Raw genomic sequence first — 23,672 nt, 5'->3', positions numbered from 1 at the left:
TGAAACTTCCCAGAGGAAGACAAGGGGTAGACCTAAAGAAGACAGGTGGTGGGTGACGGTTGAGCCTGGCCTTAGGGCAGCCTTAGGAGAAGCTTCAGTTAACGAGCCTTTACTGATTGTACCAACCTGGATTGGATTTTTTTCTTCCTTACAGCCCAAAGCATCCTACTCGATGACTGCTCTCACAGAGCGTAACTTAATAGTCAGAATGACTGTTACCCAGGACTACATACCTAAAGGCTGAGGTCTTTGCTACACAAAGTTAGAATCCAAGAAAAACCAGTGAAGTCCCTGGCAGTGAGAGGAGGATTTCTAAATAAGACAGGTAGGATTTCCATAGGGGACTATTCCAATTTAGGTAGGAAGCAAGAGCTAACGGGGAAGGATGCACTTGCAAAACTTTCTTTCTTTTTGGGGTAGGAATGGGTTTCATGGGAAAAATCAAGGTGTGGATATTTGGGAAGGGGCCAGATTGGTGGGCGCCTTGAAAACCAAGCAAACATAAAAAACAAAAACAAACAAAAAAACGTGGTAGTCAACAGGCCGTTGTCCTAGGGTTTGAGCAAGGAAGTGGCATGTAATGCTTTAAGGAAGAACAACAGAGTGAGGATGGAGCCAGTTAAAAACAGAGCCTGGGAGGCCGAGGAGGAGACTGTTAACCGTTACCCAGACACCTAACAGGGTAGGAAGAGGAAAATAGTAACACCGAGTATTTCCTGACAACACCTGCCTGACTTGAGGCTCTCTGCTGGGTGCTCAGAGAACAGGAAGAGTAAGCCTGGTCCCCATCTTCAAGGAGCTTCTGGTCTACTGAAGAAGACAGAGAAGTGTGTAATGGCGTGTAAGGACAGCAGGAGAGAAACCGCACAGAAATGTGTATACAAAACAAAGAAGCAAGTAATGGCTGGGGTGGGAAGACGTCATGGAGAATCACAGCGGAGATGAGTGTGACAGTGTACTGGAAGTCCTGACTGAGCCTGGTGACAGATGGGACCTGGGAGCTAAGGGAGAAGGAAGAGCTGAGCCTAGTCATGGGAAGAGGAACAGACATTCTGAAGGCAAACTCCAAGATATGAGGCAGCGAATGTCCTTCCCAGGGGTGAAGGCAGCTGCAGGTTTTCTGGCTTAAAGAACCCGGAGAATGGAGATGCTATGGACAAAACAAGAGGAGGAGAATAATAATGACACCAATAACAAAGGTTATAAATACTTACTACGTGCCAGGCACTGCTAACCTGTTAACCCTCATAATAAACGTATTGGGTAGTTGCTATTCTTTTTATTCTCATTCTGTGGATGAAGAGCTGAGACATGGAGAGGAAGCTGCAGAGTCACAGTTTAAATTGAAGCAGTTTGATTCCAGAGCTTGATCTCTTACCCTCTACACTAAGCTGCCTAAGGAAGTATTCTCTGTGCAGGAAAAAGAGGACTCTGAAAAAAACTTGAAATGACAGGGTTTTGTTAACTACTTTTGCCACAGATCTCCGACACTTCCCCATCATGACATGGGTAAGGCATAGATTTATTGTCAACCCCAAATCATAAAAAACACCAAACTTTGACAAATCAAGGGAGTTCGTTGTATTTGCTTATTAGCATGAGGGTTAGCACAGTGCACTACTAGTGTTCAGGAACCGTTCCTCACACAATGCGTTTAAGTTTCTCACGGCTGAGACTCTGGCGAAGGGTGTGAGAAGGGCAAGGTGAGAAGTATAGAGAATCCTGGGACTCCGGCTCCCCTAAAGAGCTTAAGAAGCATCTTCTCAATCTAGAGAAGATGATGTTTAGTGCACCTGAAACCCAGGTAAGAAATATCCAGCACAGGTTAATCCGAGCTATTACCTGCCCACACAGAAATTACATTTAGGGAAAACTGCATGACGCTATGAAACCCCATTTTGTGGTATTATTTGTTTCTATTTGGAACCACTGAGTCAAATGATTCTAAAAATGGGGTCCGTGTGGCGGCTGGCAGTTGCTGTGATGGTGGGACCTTTGCCAGGGTTGTTCTCGGTCTCGGCCTTATCAGGGTGCAGGAGAGACTGCAGGTAATGAATGTACTTGATTGCAGCTCTGAGGGTTTCCACTTTGCTGAGTCGCTTCTCCAGGTACTCCTCCGGCAGGTGATGTCGGAGCTGGGCATAGCCTTCATTGACACACTTCACACGCTGCCTTTCCCGTTCATTCCTTTTCCGGATAAAGGAGGGCCCGTAGGAGTAGTCGCACCTCCTGTAATTTGGATAAGGCATTGGGAAGGAGAAGGGGCAGGGCTCACTGTAATTTTCCAGGACCAGCGAATCACTGGAAAAGGGCAGCAACGGCAGGTCTTCAAAGTAAGGGGATGGCACCGGGGCCTCGGGGTACAAGTGGAGAGTGACCATGGGGTCCAGACAGAAGGACCTGCTCAGCGGCAGGTGGGCAGAATCAGGGAAGACAGGCACTTTTTCTGGCAGATTAGAGTAACATCTATTGTCCATCATTTCTTTGTTAACCTGGAAACATAACCAAGTTTATTAATTTGGGCAAGTCCAAGGAGAGCAAATATCGTCAGTTTTCTCAGAGATCAATGTTTTAAAGACTTTTCTGCTTTGATGTATAGTTTTTGAGCTCATTCTGAAAACTAGATGGGGTTACAATATTCTGTGGGTAGTAAGAGGGAGGATTTTTAAAAAATATTTATTTTTATTGATTTCAGAGAGGAAGGGAGAGTTAGAAACATCAGTGATGAGAAAGAAACATTGATTGGTGCCTTCTGCATGCCCCACACTGAGCATCGAGCCCACAACCTGGGCATGTGCCCCTGACCGGAATTGAACCCGGAATCCTTCAGTCCACAGGCCAACGCTCTATCCACAGAGCCAAACCAGCTGGGCAAGAGGGAGGATTTTTGATGCTGCACAGAAACAGCATGAAATAATACTGACTCACCTGGTGAGAAAATTACTGCCTTTCAATTCTCTTCCAGTTCCAATGATTACATAGATATAGTGTTAGTCTGGTGATAGTGTCTCCTACACTCCCAGAGGCTTTCTGATCCTCAGATGGAAGCCTTCAACAAGCGGTACTTTTTAGCTAGGCTCTAATAATATTTACCTCTTCATGTCTATTTATTGTGAATTAAACTGATTTCACATTTATAGTATGACACAAATTTTAAAAAGAAAATCTACTTGAGTAAAAAATGTGAATTGGTTTGAAGAAAAATAGTAAATACCCGTACAGGTGGAACAGATAATGAAGACTGTGAAGGTGTATGCAAATAACTGACGTTTGGGAAACACTGAAATACCACAATATTTAAAATACACGTTGGAGAAATTACAAACTAGTTAATGATCATGCCACCTCACAGCATAGCCTTTCTAAATAATACCTGATGTGCTAGAGGCAAATCCAAAAATAAAAAAGGAATCATTTACTCTTAAAAATTCACTGTAATGCCCTGGCCAGGTGGCTCAGTTGGTTGGAGTATCGTTCTGTACACCAATAGGTTTCAGGTTTAATTCCGGGTCAGGGCACATACCTAGGTTGTGGGTTCGATCCCCAGTTGCGGCAATCCATGTTTCTCTCTCACATCTCTCTCTCTCTCTCTCTCTCTCTCTCTCTCTCTCTCTCTCTCTCTCTCTCTTTCAAATCAATAAAAACATATCCTCAGCCCTAATGCTTATAGGTAGGATTAGATAACATTGTCACTTGTTTCCCTACCTGAGGGGAGCAAAAACTCTGCAGGCTGCACTATGTAATGGGTGGAGCAGTCTCTACGCACCACAATTCAAGTGTGAAAAAATGTAGTACAGTTCCTGTGAAAAAGCCTAGCCTATCTAGTGTGGCTACTGAAGGACAAATGACTATGGAAACAGAAAGGGCATGGGATGGGGGTTAAGGGTTAAGGAGGATTATAATAAATCATGTGGAGACAGGCTGGAAAAGGGGTAAATGCCAGGAAAAACTCCTCCTAAGAGGGGGGTGGGAGGGGGGGGGGAATGAAATAAGTGTGATAGATCCAGTGAAAAATCAAAACAGAGAAACAGGAAGTGTAAGATTCCTAATTACTGACCAAATGACCTGAAATAACTAACGTAAAACAAAAATCTCTGGGAGATTAAAAACTAGCCAACATTGTGTCAAAAAGAAAAAGTTGCCAAGAGAAAATGGTTAGGAAATTCCCAAGCCAGAGATATAGAGAGTAGAGAGTAGATAAAGAACAAGTATGGCAGAAGCTACAAAACGATGGCACAATGAGTATGGAACCCGTATTTCTACATTTCTGAGGACAGCACAGCCTTGTTTCTGCCTATGGCTGACAAGCCAGAAGTGACACAACAGGATACCAAACATAAGGCAGATGCCATCAAAGCCAATCACACACACAAACTTTTTGAGAATGGTTTTATTCTGACAGATCATTTAATACTATCGTAAACCTTGACTCATGAAATCTGAATAATCTGCATATGCCACAGGTAATTAGAAATGTCTAGGATTTAACAAGACTTTGCTTTATCCTGGGAAATAGAGCCTTGTGTCTGGAGACACACCCATGAGAAACTTTTCTATTGAGCATTTCCAAAAAGTTCACTCATCAGTGCTTGCTTCAGGAAGGTATACCAAAAGCTCACTACTACTCAATGTAGTAGCAGTTAAACATGATCACCTTTTATTAAAGAACATTTAACTACAACACAATGGAGTGATAGAATGCAAAATGCAGTAATGATCAAGGAAGTCTAGTGGAAGCTGGACATGTTTGTAGAAACTAGGTAGTTTTTAAAAGAAAGCAACACAGACTATTAGTGCTGGCGTCTGGCAGTTCCAGATTCATGCACAGCTAACAAATTCACCTATCTTGGAAAAGTCTCCGGTTTCTGTCCTAGAGCTCTTCTGGGAAATAAATGAGGTCTTAATGATAACATTCTAAATAGATTTTTGGATGCTCTGCTGAGCATAGAAGCTTCAACTTGCAGAGACATTAAAAATACCTAGCATGTGAGAAACAAAGCTACAACTACACCTATAATTGAGTTATGGAAAGTTACAGATGGAGGAACCTTAGAAATCCTCTTACCCAATCCCTCAGGGCATGTAACTTGGCAAAGGTTGCAGAGCTAGTTGCAGAGCAGGGGTCAGACCCTAGGTCTCTTGACTTGCAAACCAAAACCCTTTCCACTACTCCAGATGAATTAGTCACCAGCAAAATCTGAATCTTTTAACATATAGGCATAATTGATAAAGATAATCAGGTAGCTGACAAAATTTATCATTTACCAACAGTACCTAGGGATTTTCCGATAAATCATATTCTTATTCTCCCCCATGGGCCACTCTGGAGAAGAGTCTCTTACCTGAGTATTGTCACCACGGTGCTGTATTTTGGATTTGGTCAAATTTACCCTGATTTATAGGTGATCATTTAGTAACAATATGCAAAGTAGCTTACAGTTAAACAGAACTGCTCAGTTCTGGTTTAGCTGTTTTTTTTTTTCGACCTAACATGTAGATATGACAACACATAATACCAAGTAGAAAGGTTTACTTATGAAACTGGACTCCTGTAACGAAGTCTTTTGTAAAAAGAATGCTCCCCCATTCATCTAAATGAGTTGAAATCTTATAAACACACAAAAACCTGCACATAAATTTTTATAGCAGCTTTATTTAAAGTTGTCATAACTTAAAAGCAACCAAGATGTTCTTCAGTAGGTGAATGGATAGAGTATATTCAGACAGTGGAATATTCAGTGTCAAAAAGAAATGATCTATCAAGCCAAATTAAAAATACATGGAGAAACCTTGAATGCGTATTCCTAAATAAAGAAGCCAATCTGAAAAGGCTGCATACTATGTGACATTCTGGAAAAGGCATAACACCAAGGACTGTGGTTGCTGGGTTTTATAGTGAGGGTATGTTATACAGTTTTTTAAGGAACTGTCAAACTGTTTTCCAAAGTGCCCATACCATGGGGGTTATATTATTTTATATCAGAATTATCTTTAAGTAATAGCCTCATAATGTGCAATATTGGTCAATATTCTTTAAATAGAGATTAAGGCCATAACCAGGAAGATCCATGTGAACCTAGTTTATTAAAATATCTATTAAATTTGTTGGCTTCTAAATAGGTTGTAGTTTTTAGAGCAATTTTGGATGCACAGCAAAACTGAGCAGAAAGTAGAGTTTTCCCCTACACACACCCATTCTTCCCCACTAGCAACATCCCACCCAAATATATGTTACAATTGATGAACCAATATTGACACATCATTATCACTCAAAGTCCGTAGTGTACATAGAGTTCACTCTTGGTGTTGTACGTTCCATGAGTTCTGACAACCGTACAACGACAAGTACAGAATAGTTTCACAGTTCTACAAAGCCTCTGTGCTCCACCTATTCATCCCTCCCTTCCAATACCTGACAACCACTGATTTTACTGCCTCCATACATAGTTTTGCCTTTTCCAGAATGTCACATAGTATGCAGCCTTTTCAGATTGGCTTCTTTATTTAGTAATACGCATTTAAGGTTTCTCTATGTATTTTTAATTTGGTTTGATAGATCATTTCTTTTTGGCACTGAATATCCCACTGTCTGGATATACTCAATTTATCCATTCACCCACTGAAGAACATCTTGGTTGCTTTTAAGTTATGACAACTTTAAATAAAGCTGCTATAAAAATTTATGTGCAGGTTTTTGTGTCTGTAAAATTTCAACTCATTTAGGTAAACACCAAGGATTATGATTGTTGGGTTTTATAGTAAGGGTATGTTATACAGTTTTGTAAGAAACTGTCAAACTGTTTTCCAAAGTGGCCATACCATTTTGCATTCTCATCAGCAATGTGAGTTCCTGTTGCTCCATATCCATATCAGCATTTGGTGTTATCAGTGTCCTGGATTTTGGTCATTCTAATAGGTCATTTTAATATATCCTATTAGAATATATGATGTGGAGCATTTTTGATATGCTTATTTGCCATCTATATATCTTCTTTGGTAAGGTGTCTGTTCAGGTCTTTGGCCCTTTTGTTAATCAGGTTGTCTTACTGTGGAGTTTTAAGAGTTCTTTGTATATTTTAGATAATAGTACTTTATCCGATATGTCTTTTGCAATATTTTCTCCTCGTCTGTGGCTTGTCTTCTCTTCTCTTGACAATGTCTTTTAGAGCATTAGTTTTTAATTTTAATGAAGTCCAGCTTATCATTTCTTTCATGATTTGTGTTTTCGGTGTTCTATCTAAAAAGTCATTGCCAAACCAACAGTAATCTAGATTTTCTCCTGTTATCTTCTGGGCATTTATAGTTTTGTGTTTTACATTTAGGTCTGTCGTCCATTTTGAGTTAGTATTTTGAAGGGCATAAGGTCTGTGTCTAGCTTTACCCCCCTCCATTGTATTCCCTTTGTTTCTTTGCCAAAGATCAGTTGACTGTATTTGTATGGGTCTATTAGGCTCTCTGTTGTGTTCTATTGATCTATTCTGCCAGTACTACACTGACACTGACTTGACTGCTATAACTTTACAGTAATTCTTCAAATCGGATATTGTCACTCCTCTGTACTTCTACATTAATATTGTGTTGGCTTTTCTGGTTCTTTGGCTTCTTGATATAAACTTTAGAGTCAGTTTGTTGAAATACAGAAAATAACTTGCTGGGATTTTCAATGGGATTGTATTGCATCTATAGATCAAGTTGAGAAAAACTGACATTTTGACAGTATTGAGTCGTCCTATTCATGGACATTGAGTATCTCTGTTTATTTAGTCCTTCTTTGACTTCTTCCATTAGTTTTGTAGTTTTCCTCATATATATTTTGTACATATTTTGTTAGATTTAATACCTATTTCACTTTGGGGACTGTTACTGATAAATGGTATTGTTTTTAATTTCATTTGTTCATTGCTAGAATATAGGAAGGCAATTACCTACTGTATGTTAACTTTCTATCCTGCAACTTTGCTATAATCATTCTTTTTAAGAGGTTTTTGTTTTGTGGCTCTTTATTTTCTACATAGATGATCATTTCATCTGAAACAGACAATTTTATTTCTTTCTTCCCAATCTGTATACCTTTTCTTGTCTTACTGCAGTAGCTAGGATTTGCAGTACAATACTGAAAAGCAGTGGTGAGGACACCTTGCCGTGTTCCTCATCTTAGCAGGAACACTTCCACTTTTTACCATTAAGTAAGCTGTGGGTTTCTGTAGATATTCTTTATCTAGTTGAGGAAGTTCTCTTCTATTCCTACTTTACTGAGGTGTTTCTTTTTTGTGTTTTATTTTTTCATAAATGGGTGTTGAGGTTTGCTTTTTCTGCATCTACTAATAGGATCATTTCATTTTCCTTCTCTAGCCTGTTGATGTGATCTTCGAATATTCAACCAGTCTTGAATCCTTGACATAAATTTCACTTGGTTGACATATTTTAATATTAACAATAAAATCAATAATTTAGGTTAAATTTGTAGGTCTGAAAAATTGTTTTTTATTAACTAAAAAATCCATTAATAGCTTCTAAAACCTTGTACTTATGAATTTAATGTAATTTAATTATAATTTTTGCCAAGAATTTCTTATAACATGCATTTTAAATCTCCCAATATATCAAAATGGTATACGTATACTTTCAGAGGCCTTAGTACCAACACATTCTCTCTCTCTCTCTCTCCACACACACACACACACACACACGCTATTTAGTACCAATGTTTTATGATTAGACTGGTCTAAAACAGATCTCACAATAGGGTGCACATGCCTTTGCATCTCCAAGTTCATCATATAGCAAAAGAGGGAGAGGAGAAAAGTTGAGACATAGATACACTGGTAGGTTTTTCAAAAATTATTTTTATTGTTCCATTCCAAAGAGGACATAGGAAGAAAAAAGCCAGTTATCCAGTGACTGTCATACCTTCAGAGAGAGACACACAGAACTCCATTACTTGTTCAAAGCTGCACACACCACAGCTCAAACAGCTGCCTCTCAACCTGACCAAAAATGCTGACAATATGTGTATGTCATCAATCCATGGCTTGGTTTAAAAGAAAATTTCTTTATTGCAAGTATCCAAGTCCTTAGGATTCATCCTTAAAGATATTAGGGGATGAGAAAGACCACTCATGCCAAGACTATGTTTAGTCATTAGAGTAAGCTAGAAAGTGGCCAGTTTGTTTTAGGATGCACTGCATCACACATCACAGTACTTAAAAGAAAATCTGCATTTTGTGAAGAGGCACCAGGCATTTCAGATCTAGTTTACCATAAAGTGCAGCTGCCGGCCAACCACATACCTAAAGACAGTCAGTGCAAAATTCAAAAAGGAAAAGTCAGGGCTTTGATGCGGCTGGCCACACTGCAATATAGAAATGAAACTTAAAAATATAAGATAAAGTCTATTTACAAAAGTTTTTTTAGTAAAGTGACTTGAGAAAAGTTATGTTAAGCAGTTCCCACACATCCCTTCCCTCCCCTGCCAAAAAAAAAAAAAAAAAAAAAAAAAACCACCTGAAAATTATCTTGAAAACCAAGTTAAAACTGTGTGGTGAAAAAGAGAATGCCTGTTCCAGGTAAAGGACTTCAAGGTAATTTATAGGCAGACGTACTTTGTCACAAATAGGATTAGGTTTATTGGCGACTTGGTGTGTGCTTTAAAAAATGTCTCTATTAATATGTTAACAAGAAAAAAATTCCAAGCACGTTTTTGTTTTGAGTTTTGAATTTTCCAGCAAGAGTTGGTGAAATCAACAGGGTGTTTAAACAAAACCCAGGAAAAATCAGTCAGTTTTTTCCAGTTGCCTGCATTGTTGCTTTCTAGTTACCTCGAATTTGATTCTCAATTAGCTGAGGACAACATGACGGTCAAAGACGGACTTCCGCTGCTCTTGAACTTGAAGCTTCCAGCGCTGCTGGGCATACTCTACCTTGTTCAGCACATTGGCTCGACTGCGGGAGCGGGCCAGCACATCGTGGGCATTTGCAAATGGCTGGTGATCCTGAAAGTCCAGGAATGGAGACCATAAGAATGGTATAATTGGTGTAAAACATACACACAAAACAGCAGTTGTTCAGCCAGAGACAGAAGCAGCTGGGTTTTTCAAAGAACAGACCATCTATCTGCCCAAGCATTTCTAGGCACTCAACTGCTAGAAGTAGGCTGAACTCAACTGCAGAAACAGGTGGTTCAAATGGCATAAGCGATGAGGAGGTATCTGTGTCATGTTCCCATGAATCACCATTTCCAAAGACATTTCCCTTAAGAAGCAGGGACCAAAGATAAAGACAGTGGTCATTTATGTTAAAGAGAATCTTCCCTAACGGGTAGGGAAAGAAAATCTATTTTCATGTTAAAATCTGTATGCTACAGACACAGAAAGTAGGACTTTTCCTTGCTTCACTCAATACTGTATAGTTGAACTGGAGCAGAGGAAAGACCTATCTTACCTGACTCCCATTATATTAGAATTATTACTTGACAGCTGGGGCCACATTCACCCTGGGAGATGAGTTGATAAGATTTTGCTCCCTCAACATATACACTAAATGGACTGGTTTACCCCTTCCCCAATCTGTGATGAAAAGAGACACTGCATGTGCTAAAATTACCCTCTATTACCAAGGGCAGTAAGAATTACTGCTTCAGAATTTCTATTCGAAAAAGACTTGAATCTTTCAATGCTGAGCACTATGGCTTCTATGCTAGTTGCTGCCTTAGGAAAGAGACTATTGAAGGCTTACCCAGGTATCTGTGTAAAAAAACAACTTATCCTGGTCAAAGTAAACCAATGCCACTGATGTTTGTAGTCATTACAGGGGAAACCACTGTGCTAATCTATCTGTGAAGGAGATATAAACACAGCTGCCTAAATGACAAAAAGCATTAAAAACTAACTTATTGCTTTTGTTTGCCTTTTTCTTGATCTCTTTTTCCCAAACCCTGGTTAACAAAGCTTCTAAATGTTCCAACATAGGATCCAAGTCACAAGTGGTATCTCTTTTTAAAAAATATATATATATATATTTTATTGATTTTTTTATTTTTTTTTATTTTTTTTTAATTTTTTTAAATATATTTTATTGATTTTTTACAGAGAAGAAGGGAGAGAGATAGAGAGCCAGAAACATCGATGAGAGAGAAACATCGATCAGCTGCCTCCTGCACATCTCCCACTGGGGATGTGCCCGCAACCCAGGTACATGCCCTTGACCGGAATCGAACCTGGGACCTCTCAGTCCGCAGGCCGACGCTCTATCCACTGAGCCAAACCGGTTTCGGCTATTGATTTTTTTTACAGAGAGGAAGGGAGAGGGATAGAGAGTTAGAAACATCGATGAGAGAGAAACATCGATCAGCTGCCTCCTGCACACCTCCTACTGGGGATGTGCCTGCAACCAAGGTACATGCCCTTGACCAGAATCGAACCTGGGACCTTTCAGTCTGCAGGCTGAAGCTATATCCACTGAGCCAAACCAGTTAGGGCACACGTTGTATCTCTTAAACTAAACTTTGCCTCTAGTAAAGAAACAACATGGTCTTGTTGTGCATGCTTGCAAAGGTTCTTTATATATCCAGGGCAGGCGTCAGCATGTCTATAGAAAGCTATACACACCATATACCTATATATAACCATAACCATGTGTTGTTATAATACCTGGTCTTCTTTTTTTTGTTAATCCTCATTCAAGGATATTTCTCCATTGGTTTTTTTAGAGAGAGTGGAAGGGAGGGATGGATAGATGGATAGAAACGTGGATGTGAGAGAGACACATTGATTGGTTCCCTCTCACATGAGCCCCAACCAAGGCCGGGTATCAGTCTGCAACTGAGGTACATATCCTTGACTGGGAATAGAACCCAGGACCCTTTAGTCCGCAGGTTGATGCTCTACCCACTGAGCCAAACCAGCTAGGATTAGTCTTCTTTTTATACCAAGACATGTACATAACTTCATCAAAAAGTTTTCTATAAATAATCTTTCCCTGCCTTCTTTACCAAAATTCCCTCAACTTTTCACTTAATTTATGTAATAGCTGTGCAAGGCCTATTAAATTTTTTAATCTTCAAATGAAAATAATAACAATTTCATAAAGTTAAAAATGTATTGAAGATATAAGAAATAAGGTGAGGGAAGAGGAAGGCTAAAGTTGTTGGATTACTTGATTTCCCACAAAGAAATAAACCGATCCAAGGTCATCTAACTAATTAGCACAAACACAAGACTTAAGCTCACCTAATCTTGACTTGGCGTCATATTGTCTAAACATACTGATTTTGTTCAGGTAGATTAAAATGACACTATAAGGATATGGTGATGAACTTGTATATAAAATATTATCACCATTGGCTTGTTTTGACATAAACAAGATTAGGAAGAAGGATGTACTTTTTCAGCAGAGCACCTCTCAATTTCATAATCCTGCTATCTACTCTTCAAGGTGGGGGGAGGGGGATCTTTTTAAAGAACAAATTTAAAGGACTAAATAAACCAGTAATTCTTTTGGTCTGTTCTCCACCTATCAGAACAAGATTGAACTAGCTGCTCACGGTCATGGAGGCTTGGAGAATGCAAATAGAGATTTACCCTTTTTATATGTTTGTTCTTTTCACACCTGATAAAATTACAGTAAATACAAAACATGTTTTAATGTAATGCTTTGATAATAGCAATGATGTGTCATGGATATATAATACAGTAAATATTGTGACTGCTTACAGTGAGCTTCGGAACTATTTGTACTAACTCTTGCTTGATTTAAAATGCTCTACAATGAACAAAAATTAAAACAATTTAATTGAGAATTTAACAAAAGCACTTTTAAAAGCACATAGTGAACTCTCATCTTGGGTAAGCAACAACTGTAGAATTTAAATTTAACTTCTTTTTATTTTACATTTTAACAGATTGTTACCATAAATTCACAGCTTTGGTCTGAAAATCCCTCTCTGCTGACAATCAGTTTAACAGATAACTCAAGAGTCAGCCAGGCCTCTCAGAAACAATGTTCTCAAATGGTCATCTTACACAGAGAATCTATCACTGGTGAACAAAAAGGTTATTAAGCACATGACCCCACCAATCAAATGCCTTTCCTACATGTTTTTGTCTACACATTTGTGCATCCATTTCTTTTATGTTCTTTGATATTATCTATTCCTAAAATCAGGAACTAGATATTTAATGCTATAAGTGATACAGTTTAAGTGAGACTTTTTATTTATGTGCCTTATAATGAAATGGTTTATATGGCCTTTGAAGCATAACATTTTCATATGTTAGTTCTCAAGTGAGGGTGGTTTTGCTCCCGAGAAACATTTGACAATGTCTGTGGACATTTTTTACTGTCGTGACTGGGATGAAGATGCTATTGGCATCTAGTGGGTAGAGGTCAGGGATGCTGCTAAATATCTTACAATGAACAATGTAGGCAGCCCCCTTCAACAAGGAATTATCTAATCCTATCTTTTGATGAAAGAGAATCATTGATTGTCTGCCTCCTGCACAGATGGAGCCCACAACTCGAGCATGTGCCCTGACCAGGAATCGAACCATGACCTCCTGGTTCCTGGGTCGATGCTCAACCACTAATCCACACCGGCCTGACTACATGTCTCTTTGTTTTATTCATCTCTTTATTGCTAGTATCTAGCATGGTACCTGATAATAAAAAGTTATTCATTTTGTAATGGAAACAAGGGAAAAAGAAGTAAACAGAGGTGTTTCTAAGAAAGTTTTTAACAAAACTAAAATGAAATCTTGGGTAAATAAGTTGAGTATTCATAACTGATATTCATGAGACAATAATGTATTGATTGCCGAAACCAGTTTGGCTCAGTGGATAGAGCGTCGGACTGCGGACTGAAAGGTCCCAGGTTCGATTCCAGTCAAGGGCCTGTACCTGGGTTGTGGGCACATCCCCAGTGGGAGATGTGCAGGAGGCAGCTGATTGATGTTTCTCTCTCTCATTGATGTTTCTAACTATCTCTCTCCCTTCCTCTCTGTAAAAAATCAATAAAATACATTTAAAAAAAAAATAATGTATTGATCCAAAAGGAGGTTCTGGCCCTAGCTGGTTTCGCTCAGTGGATAGAGCGTCGGCCTGTGGACTGAAGAGTTCCAGGATCGATTCCAGCCAAGGGCACGTGCTAGGGTTGAGGGCTCGATCCCCAGTAGGGGGTGTGCAGGAGGCAGCTGGTCAATGATCCCCTCTCATCATTGATGTTTCTATCTCTCCCTCTCCCTTCCTCTCTGAAATCAATAAAATACATATATATATATATATATATATATATATATATATATATATTTAAAAAAAAAAAGGAGGCTCTGTTTGTAGATATAACTCAAGCCATCCAGTCAGGATCCACCTTCCCATCTTTTACCAACAGGTCTACAAGCCATTTAAGAGTAAAAGGGCTTCTGACTGTGGTTAGCAAGGGCTCATCCTGGCGTTAGCTTTTGGAATTGGTTCTTGAAGCTTTACTGAATTTTACCCACTTTAAGGAACATAGTCCAATACAGTAATTCAAAATAAGAAGTAATTTCTAAAATATTATATATATATATATATATATAAATGAAAATTTGGAAATAAGCCCAAACAGGATAATAAAACAAACAATATAGTCCTCTAAGTTAAAATGAATAACAAGTTTGTGGACTATGTCATTTTCTGGACATTTTTGAATGATGTTGACACAAAAAGCAGACCACAAAACATTTATACACTGACTATACCAACTGTATGGATGGATATAAATGTGTTTTAGAGATAGGAAGAGAATCTGGAGTGATGGTTTTATGTTTCTCTAGAGTTAAAGACCACAGATTTTTAAGAAGAATAACAGGATATATAAAACATCAGCAGGTTATCAAGCTGCACATCTTTAAGAAAAGAACAGTATGGTCTTCATGCTTTCCTTCGCTAAAGCCTCTTTACCTCCTATGATATTCCCTGTGATGCTAACAGGGAAGGTGTTCAGGTGGGTAGAAAGCTAGCTCAGATGCTTTTCTCAATGTAAAAAGGGGAAGGCAATGAAAATTGCGCCCTGGGTACTGAAGAGCAAAGCCTTGTATAACACACTCACTAAAGATCATCAGTTTAAACCACCATATTTGTGGCTTTAAAAATCGATTTCCTCATAAAGAGACATATACTAAAATTAGAACTATCTTTAGCTTCTCTAGTTGACTATCTGTTCCAGTACATGAACATTTATATTATTTCATGATGATGATCTGTCAGCTAGGGCATGCTGAGAACTTACCCCAACATCGTCATCGCTCTGTATTAATTGTGAGTGTCCAAACAGGCGTCTCTTCAGTATGGGCTCAACCAGAGTAAGGTACACCATGTACAGAAGTAGAAGACCCAAAATGGACAGGTAAATTATAATGGTAACCTAAAGGAAATTGAAAATAAGTTATATCTCTGTTCAAGCCAAGGAATCAGAATTCTGTATAGTCATAGTAAAGCCGCAGTGAAGACTGATCTATCTGCTAAGCACACAGGATTTCTATATCAACCAGATTCAAACATAAGAAACAAATTCAATTCTTCACCAAAGTATTAAAGAAAAAAGGAAAAAAAGCATTTTGTCGTTGAGATCTTTTTGTGAGTCTTCAAAACTCCATTTTCACTTACTGCTAATCACCACTGCTAGCACAGCAGTTTTCTTTCTCACCTGAATACAGTGTCCTAGTGCTGTCAAGACAACATAAGAGAACCCTAGCAGAAAATGCAATGCAGATGAATTTCAACAGAATACTCTTTCAGATCAATTTAGATGTTCAAAATATGTTTTAGGTCAGTGATTTTCTTGAGATCTTAATTCATGTGTTGACATCCCCAAGAATGGCTTTAATTAAAGACAGACAATACCAAATGTTGACAAGGATATGGAGAAACTGAACCCTCATATGTTGCTGGGGGGAATGAAAAATGGTACAACCACTTTGGAAAATAATCTGGCAGTCTCTTAAAAGTTAAACATAAACTTACCTCTCTAAGAAATCTACCCAAAAGAAAGGAAAACTTAGCCACACAAAGACTCGTAAGCAGATATTCATGACAGTATTATTCATAATAGTAAATATCTGGAAATAATCCAAATGTCTATCAACTTATGAGTGGATAAATAAAATGTGGGATATTCACCTAACAGAATACCACTCAGCAATAAAAAGGAATTAAGTACTGACATATGTTACAACATGAATAAACCTCAAAAACATTATGCTAAGTGAAAGAACCAGTCACAGAAGACCACATACTGTATGATTCCATCTTTATGAACTGTCCAGACCTGTAGAGACACAAGGCAGAACAGCCACAGCCTAGGACTGAGGGTAGGAGCGGGATTAACTGTAAATGGACATGAGAGACCTTTTTGGGGTTTTGGGAATGTTCCAAATCTAGATTTTTATAAATTGTTTAAAATTTGCTAAGATTTATGGAATTGTACACTTACAATGAATTACTTTTAAGGTATGTAAATTATACATCAAAATTTTTGTTTAAAATTAGAAAGTACAGTGAGAATTTCTCTATGGGACACACCCTGCTGCAGCAGGGGCTCTCCCACAGGGTCAACCACACCAGAAAGCTTTGTAACTGCTATAGCTGACCATTCCCAGATTTCCCTTGTGCCCTCTTTTTGGGAAAGGAATGGGAAGCTGCATATAGAAAAAACTGGGGAGAGAACCATTAGTTACCACGGTAAAGTAACTGAACTTATTAGAGGTCCAAATGGTGAGCAGAGCGATCCACCTTCCATTTCCTATAGCAAATAAAGAAAGGAAATCTTAAAATCCAGAAGTGATGTTTCTAGAATAGACGAGTCACTATATGTATGATTCTTCTTAAGGGTTGAGAGGGCAGGAAGAAGAGGACCTAATCATGCTATTCTCACTATCTTCTGGCATATGTGACCAGAGAGAAGCTGGGACATTTTTCTGGAATATGCTAATTACACATAGGGCATTTTTGTGCTATTACACATACCATGCCTATCTACCTTATCTTAATCCACAAAGCATCTCGACGAGGCAGGCAGAGAGCAGGCCTTTGGGGTTGGGTGTTGAAGATGAGGAAGGAGGTAAAGTCGCGGTGGTGAGGAGAGCAGTATTTGAGTAACCAAAATAGAATTCCTATGTCAAAAATTTTTCCGTGTCTCAGTATTATCAAGAACTATTCCAGAAGCAGAAAAGATGAATTTTTGTTTTTCACCTTGATTGTTACAGAGCTTCTTTCCTCATATTTGCATTCACAGCGCAGACAGTATGCTTCTATGTCAGGTTCCCTCACAGACATGAGCTCCACAACATGAAGGCAATCACTGAAAAACACAAAGATAAAATACTGCTCAAGTCTAGCTGGATTTTCTATTCACACTGATCAAAACTTTCTTGAAATCCGGAATAATCACTGAACTTATCCAATGAAAGAATATAAGGAACAAATAATCAATAAGGGAAGTGAAACAATTTCCTCTCTTGATATCAGCAATTTGGTAAGATCTAAAAGTCTTGAGAAACCATAAAGACACATATATAGTAACTATTTTCAAAGGTGCTACTGTTAGAAGTTTATAATGCACCTGAAAAATCCCAAATGGGATCAAAACCTATTTAGCAGATTGAGTCATATTCAAACTTGTTTAGTTACCAAGCAAAACTGCTTTAAATGATTTAAAGTGACCTGGGGCGTTTTTGAAATATGAGATTATCTCTTTTATGAATCAACTAATATTCTTAATTGCCACAGTCTGGAATATAAATGGCTAATCACACTTAGCAGTTGGTAAATTCTGAAACCTAAACATTCAAAGCTACAGTAAGAAATAATTACTTGTCTTAATAAGCAAATGTCTACTGAGAAAGCATGAAGAAGGAGGATTAGGACAACAAAAATATTTTTTAATGAAAAGTGATTACTTGGAAGAAGTACATCAAAAATAAAAGGCTGAATGTTTTTGTTGTTGAATGTTTTTCTATTTCCCAAACTACATATTTATGGCTTATGAAAAAGCAATTCTATAAAAAAAGCATTTTCCCAGAAACGTGTCAATTCTAGAAAATAATTAAGCTATAACTTCCCCCAGCTAATAAGAGCCTACTACTCTGATCATGTTCAGCAAAAGTAGGCAAACTTTTCTGTCTTCCTGTCTTCTGCTGGGCAATTTTCTTCCCCTTTTGGCATTTCTTCCTTGGGTATTTCTGGCTCCCAGAAGAACTCTACTAATTTCCTGTCTCTTTTCACCATCCTTCTTGGGGGCACTCAATGCTCTAGGCTGATTCTTTCCGTTTGCCCTATCAAAATGTACTTTTTGTTTTGTTTCATTTCCTCTGTGCTGTGGCTTAAAAAGAAAACCCAAAACAATATAAATGATAAAAGTTCAATCAATTACACTTAACAAAGTAATTGTAATTTAAACAAAGGTGGTATGTAATAATAATAAAAAAGAAGTCTCCAATGGTAGCATTTCAAATAAGGGTAAGGTCCCACAACTCACACCATACAAGTGTGTGATATCTGTCCCAAACATATAGAAGACTAAGAATGTAGCCAGCTGGATGCAGGCATAAAATGGGCAGAGAAAGCTAAATCCCGTTACAGGAGTATCTAGCTCAGAATCAGAGTTCATCCAGCCCAATACTTTCAGAGAAGTCACCTGCACAAGGTTACAGAGTAAACTACCAGCTAAAAGGACCCAAATCCAGGGCTCCTGTCTCCTAGGTCAGCCCTCCTATATCTCTCTGAACTTCAGGAATATCAGAATTATCTCCCATTTAGTTTCCTATTTCAACTTCAGAAGCCTGAGTAACAGTACCTAAGAGTTATCTGAGAATCTAAGTGCTGAGTATTGCGTGTTTCTTTTGGAGAATACAGTTTAATAATGATGAGATACTGGGTGGGAGAGGAAGCTGGAAGGTTGGTTCTGAAGAGCCAGTCATTGTGAACACAGAACCCAGATACAGAACTCGACCACTTTAGGAACTGGGCAACACCTCCCCCTAGTGCCAAAGGGAAGACATTTTTGGCTTTAAATCACACCCCAAACACAAACCAGAGAACTCAAACTTTTCTTAAGTCACACCGCAGAAGTCAATGAAGAATTAATGCTAACAACTGAGCACAATGGAGGCTGAAAGGTAAATACAGGGTGTCCCAAAAAATGTATATACACTTTGAATAATTATTAATTCCAATGGCTTAAGAAAGAAACATCAACTGAGCTATCAGCTGTGAAGTATGTATACATTTTAGGGTGACACCCTGTATATATCTAGGGCCAGATGGATATTAGAGGCCTCATAAGGCCATAACATAACTTGCCTACCCTTCTGCTAGTTAAAAACTTGGTCAGTGACAACTGGGTAATATCACACCTATTCTCAGTAAATGGCTAAGTTGCAGGAAGGAAACAGGGAAGGAACATGCCTTGTTTCAACTGTTTATTTTCAAACCTCCCTCTTTTGACCAGAGATGAATGACATATGGTTCTGTCTGAATCTAGAATAAGAAAAGTCAGTGAAAAGATTAGTGCTAACCACTTGAATAGTGAGTTTATTTGCCACTCAAATAATAGTCATCATATTTTATTACTAATAGAATAAATTGTAAGTGCTCAATATATTTAGAAAATTTATAGGAAAAACTTAAAACTTATTTGAGCTTTCTTATACCAATAACTTGCTGCTATAAAACCTGTAAGAATATAGCTACATCACTTTGCAATATGAGACCATTTAAGTGGAATGTGGACATTCGTAAGAAGTTCTCAAGAACATACTTATCAAATATGAGATTGAACCAAAATGAGAAGAACAGACAATAACATCAAAAAAAAAAAAAAAACTAAACAAGCTCAAATGCTGCCTTTTCTTTTTCCAAGTCAGCTTGGAATATTGTAACCGCACGAATTTAATGTTGCTTTCAAATTCTTGTAGTCTGTTTATCTATGAAATCAAGTACATGTGAAAGCACACAGCATTTGGAGCTATTTTTCTTCTATGCCTATCATGGTATTCTTCTACTGTGGTTACAAACCATAAAACGTGACAATTCCATGGGAATGACCTCATTCATCCTGTGACAAAACAACTGTTTCCCAACCATTTTATGGCACACGCAGAAAAAGCTAGCATTTGCAAGATCCACTGAGATAAACAGAGAAGGCTGCTGGTGGCTAGCCAGTGAGGATCTCAATCATCACATGCCTGCCTGATTACCCTGAGAGCTGAATGGATCAGTATCACACCTATTCCCTATTCATGGCACACCAACTGGGAAACTGGTGTACATGATCCATCCATTCCTTCCTTAGTCTCTGACACTGTTAAACAGAGTCTCCTACATTTGGCAATTTATCGCCAGAACCTACAAGCTGTAGAAATTGTTACCCAGGTAAATGAGGCTTGCTTACCTTTCACTGAAAAGCAAGAGAGAGGGCCAAAATTTAAGGGGGCAAAGGAAGTAAGTTTAGGTGGCACAAACTCTGCCCCATTTCCATAGAAAACCCACCCTATCTGGGGCTTAGAGTTTTTGCTATATTACTTTAGGCTTACATCATACACTCAGGGTCTTACTCTCACTTTTTCAAATGGAAATGGAATTTGACACTTTTGCTTAGAAAGAAATACTTAAAAAGAAAACAATACACTGGATGAACATTCTGGGCTAACAGTGACAACCACAGAAAGAAATCTGACAGGTAATTAAGCAATCCAGAATACTTACCAATCTTTTTGGGATATGTTCCTATTATAAATATGTCCAGGAATATCTTTATAGGGAGGACAAATACATTTACACCGAACATCCTCCGAATTCTGTAACCAAAATGGAAACTTAGTATAGAGCTTGTTGACAGTTTATCATAATTCTTTAAAAAAATGTTTTCATTTATTTCAGAGAGAGGAAGGGAAAGAGAAACATCAATGGTGAGAGAATCATTGATCAGCTGCCTCCTGCCTCCTACATGCCCCCTACTGGGGATTGAGCCCACAACAGGGGCATGTGCCTTGACCTGGAATTGAACTATGACCTCAGGGTTCATGGGTCCACTCTCAGCCACTGAAACACACTGGCCGAGCTATCATCAATATATTTTTTTAATGTACCATATACATTTTGTTGAGCACCTCCTACCAAATATTCTAAAACCATTCACTTAAAACTTTAAGTAACTTTGAGATACATGTTCTTTTTGGTAATTCAAATGAATTAACTATTACATAAAGTCAGTTTAAAATAATACTTAGTACTTGATCTGTAACTGATTAATCACGTTTATGTGTCAGATAACACTCAAACTGTGCTAATGTTATCACCATCTACCTGTCAGTAGAAAGATATGATACATGGCTAGCTGTGTCTACAAATAAGAATGTTGATTATAAAAGGATTGGGAGGAATCAAACTAAAAATTATTCAAAATTGATTGATATGGACAAAAGGGGTTGGGCCAGAGTCCCACAGAAGGGCTGAAGTTTTAGAGGCAACTCGGCTACAATTAGAAAGAAAGTACGTAAGGGAAGCAGCTCGAGTATAGCCGAGATCAGTTTGGTCCACCCTTTGCATGAAACTTTGCTTCTAATCCCTCCAGAGAGGACAACTGTGGATAAAGGAAATTTCAAGAGATGGAGAAAGGGGTGACTAATATAGGAATTGAGGGGGAGGAGAAGATCCTTCCTCGGCAAAGGGGAGTCTACCTGAGGCAGTGGCTCCTCAGTCCCAGAGGACCAGGCCCCCTGCTCTGAGATATGGTATGTCTGGCTGAGTTGTCGATAATTCATTCACTCACTCAGCAACCATTTAGTGAGCATCTGCTTGGTGCCAGACCTGGTGCTCAAGGAGGTGGGTTCGGATAAGTGTAAGGCATGGTTCCTGCCTATAATTAGGATGCGCCCTAGTAAAGGAGACTGACACATGAATACAAGGTTGCAATGCCCTACCAAAAGTGATGACAAGAGATATGCAGAGGGTGCCAGCGAGGTTTTGAAAGTCAGGAGACGAGCTGCTGTTCCTGTTTCTGGTGGAAGGTAGGAAAGACTTCTGCAAGAATCCCTGAGCAAGAAGCCCAATCAAAATCCCGGATCTGGCCTTGGCCAGTTTGGCTCAGTGGATAGAGCGTCAGCTTGCGGACTGAAGGGTCCCAGGTTCGATTCCGGTCAAGGGCATGTATCTTGGTTGCGGGCACACCCCCAGTGGGGGGTGTGCAGGAGGCAACTGATGGATGGTTCTCTCTCATTGATGTTTCTAACTTTCTATTCCTCTCCCTTCCTCTCTGTAAAAAGATTAATAAAATACATTTAAAAAAAATCCCGGATCTGTCCGCCTCTGATGTGTCCTTCCCATAATCCATATTTAAAGATGTTATAAACTCCTATTATTTATTTTTTAAGAAATGCAAGCGCCATTCTGTTTTCCCATCTCGTTAACATGAATTCCTTCTGTTTTCCCCAATAACAAGCTAGCTCATCAAGTAGCAAGCACAAGTGTGCACGGGGCCGGGTGTGGACAGCAGGGGCAGGAGTGGGGCTAGAAAGCAGCACGAGGGGTCAGAGGGGCCGTGACATGGAGCCGGGGCGAAGGCCACCACCTCACCTCTCCTGCAGTTTGGACCCTCCCTTTCCCACTAAATGATCGGGTACAGCGAAGGCAAGAAAGGGCTCGAGAGGCCCCGGAGGGGTCTGGGTGAGGGAGGATGTTAGGCGGTGCGGGCTCCCTGAGTCCTGTTGGGAGGACGGCTGCCAGGACAGGCAAGTTCCCACAAATGGCTGCGTTCCCACCTAAGAGGGAAGACCTCGGAGGAAGGGGACTCCCATCCTCTGGGCCTGGGGACGGGCGGAGTGTGGTCTGGGAGGCTGCTGGGGGTGCTGGTAGGCGGCAGAGCGGTGGGGTGGAAAGCGGCCGTGAAAGGCTCCCTGAGTCGGGAAGGTTACAAGCCTGGGGTGGGCGCTTCGGGGCCGAAAGGGAAACGCCGAGGAGGTGGAGGGGCGCTGCCCGGGCGGGGCAGGCGGGCATCGGGGCGGGAAAGAGAGCGCCGTCAGGGCCGGGGGGAAGCGGGGGCGGCGACGGCCGGACAGTCGGGGCAGGAGGGCGATGGTGGGCGCTGCCGGGGCTGCGCGGCCCAGAGCCGCCGGTCGGGGCTGGGAGAGGATCGGGGCGGGGAGCAGGTGGCGACCCCGCGGGCGGGGGCGGGGGAGGAGCGCGCGGCGCGGCGGGGCGGGACTCACCTTGGCGGCGGCGGCCGTCCGCACCAGCAGCAGCACCGCCAGCGCCAGGCAGGACAGGCTGAGCGAGGCGCCGAGACGCGGGAGGCCTCCCCACGGAGTCGCCATGGCGGCCACACCGAGCGGCCCCACAGCCCGGGGCCCCAGACCAGCTCCGGCTCGGGCCCTCCGCCCGCACTTCCGTCCCAGCCACCGCGTCACCCGCCGCGCCGGTCCGGCCCCTAAAAGCCTCCGCCCCGGAAACTGTTCCGGGTGCGCAGGGCCCGAGGCTGCGCGGCGCCGGCCCGGCCGACGCTCGGACCCGGGGACCCGAGAGCGGAGGGGCCCCTTGAGGGGCAGCCTCAGCCGGCAGAGCTTGGAGACGCTGGCATGTCTTTCCGGGGCGCAGACGCCGCGGGGATGGGGCGCCTTCCCGCCAGGGAGACCACCGCCACCCCT

The 23,672-nt window shown here is 40.4% G+C and overlaps 2 protein-coding genes across 4 annotated transcripts; both read right to left on the bottom strand.

Annotated features, from left to right (window-relative positions):
* Positions 1-419: 419 nt before the first annotated feature.
* ASCL3 (achaete-scute family bHLH transcription factor 3) lies at positions 420-2,480 on the bottom strand (the record flags this gene model as incomplete). The annotated part of the gene is made up of 1 exon (XM_081099437.1): positions 420-2,480. The coding sequence occupies one exon, from the start codon at positions 2,478-2,480 to the stop codon at positions 1,935-1,937; it is 546 nt and encodes a 181-aa protein (XP_080955563.1). The 3' UTR covers positions 420-1,934.
* Positions 1,263-23,443, bottom strand: TMEM9B (TMEM9 domain family member B). 3 transcript variants are annotated; one of them, XM_081099434.1, is made up of 6 exons: positions 23,238-23,443; positions 20,737-20,828; positions 17,224-17,332; positions 15,263-15,397; positions 9,819-9,992; positions 1,263-2,492 (listed from the first exon to the last, which is right to left on the bottom strand). In XM_081099434.1, the coding sequence occupies exons 1-5, from the start codon at positions 23,340-23,342 to the stop codon at positions 9,837-9,839; spliced, it is 597 nt and encodes a 198-aa protein (XP_080955560.1). In that variant the 5' UTR covers positions 23,343-23,443; the 3' UTR covers positions 1,263-2,492; positions 9,819-9,836. The 3 variants fall into 3 exon arrangements, with proteins under 3 accessions (XP_080955560.1, XP_080955561.1, XP_080955559.1); XM_081099435.1 differs by having other exon boundaries at positions 1,464-2,229; XM_081099433.1 differs by lacking the exon at positions 1,263-2,492 and having other exon boundaries at positions 8,827-9,992.
* Between the last annotated feature and the right edge of the window lie 229 nt (positions 23,444-23,672).

Source organism: Myotis nattereri (genome assembly GCF_964212035.1).
Source record: "Myotis nattereri genome assembly, chromosome: 9".
Taxonomy (NCBI): domain Eukaryota; kingdom Metazoa; phylum Chordata; class Mammalia; order Chiroptera; family Vespertilionidae; genus Myotis; species Myotis nattereri.
Note: the sequence above shows the minus strand (reverse complement) of the source record. Positions and strands in the feature narration are given on the sequence as shown.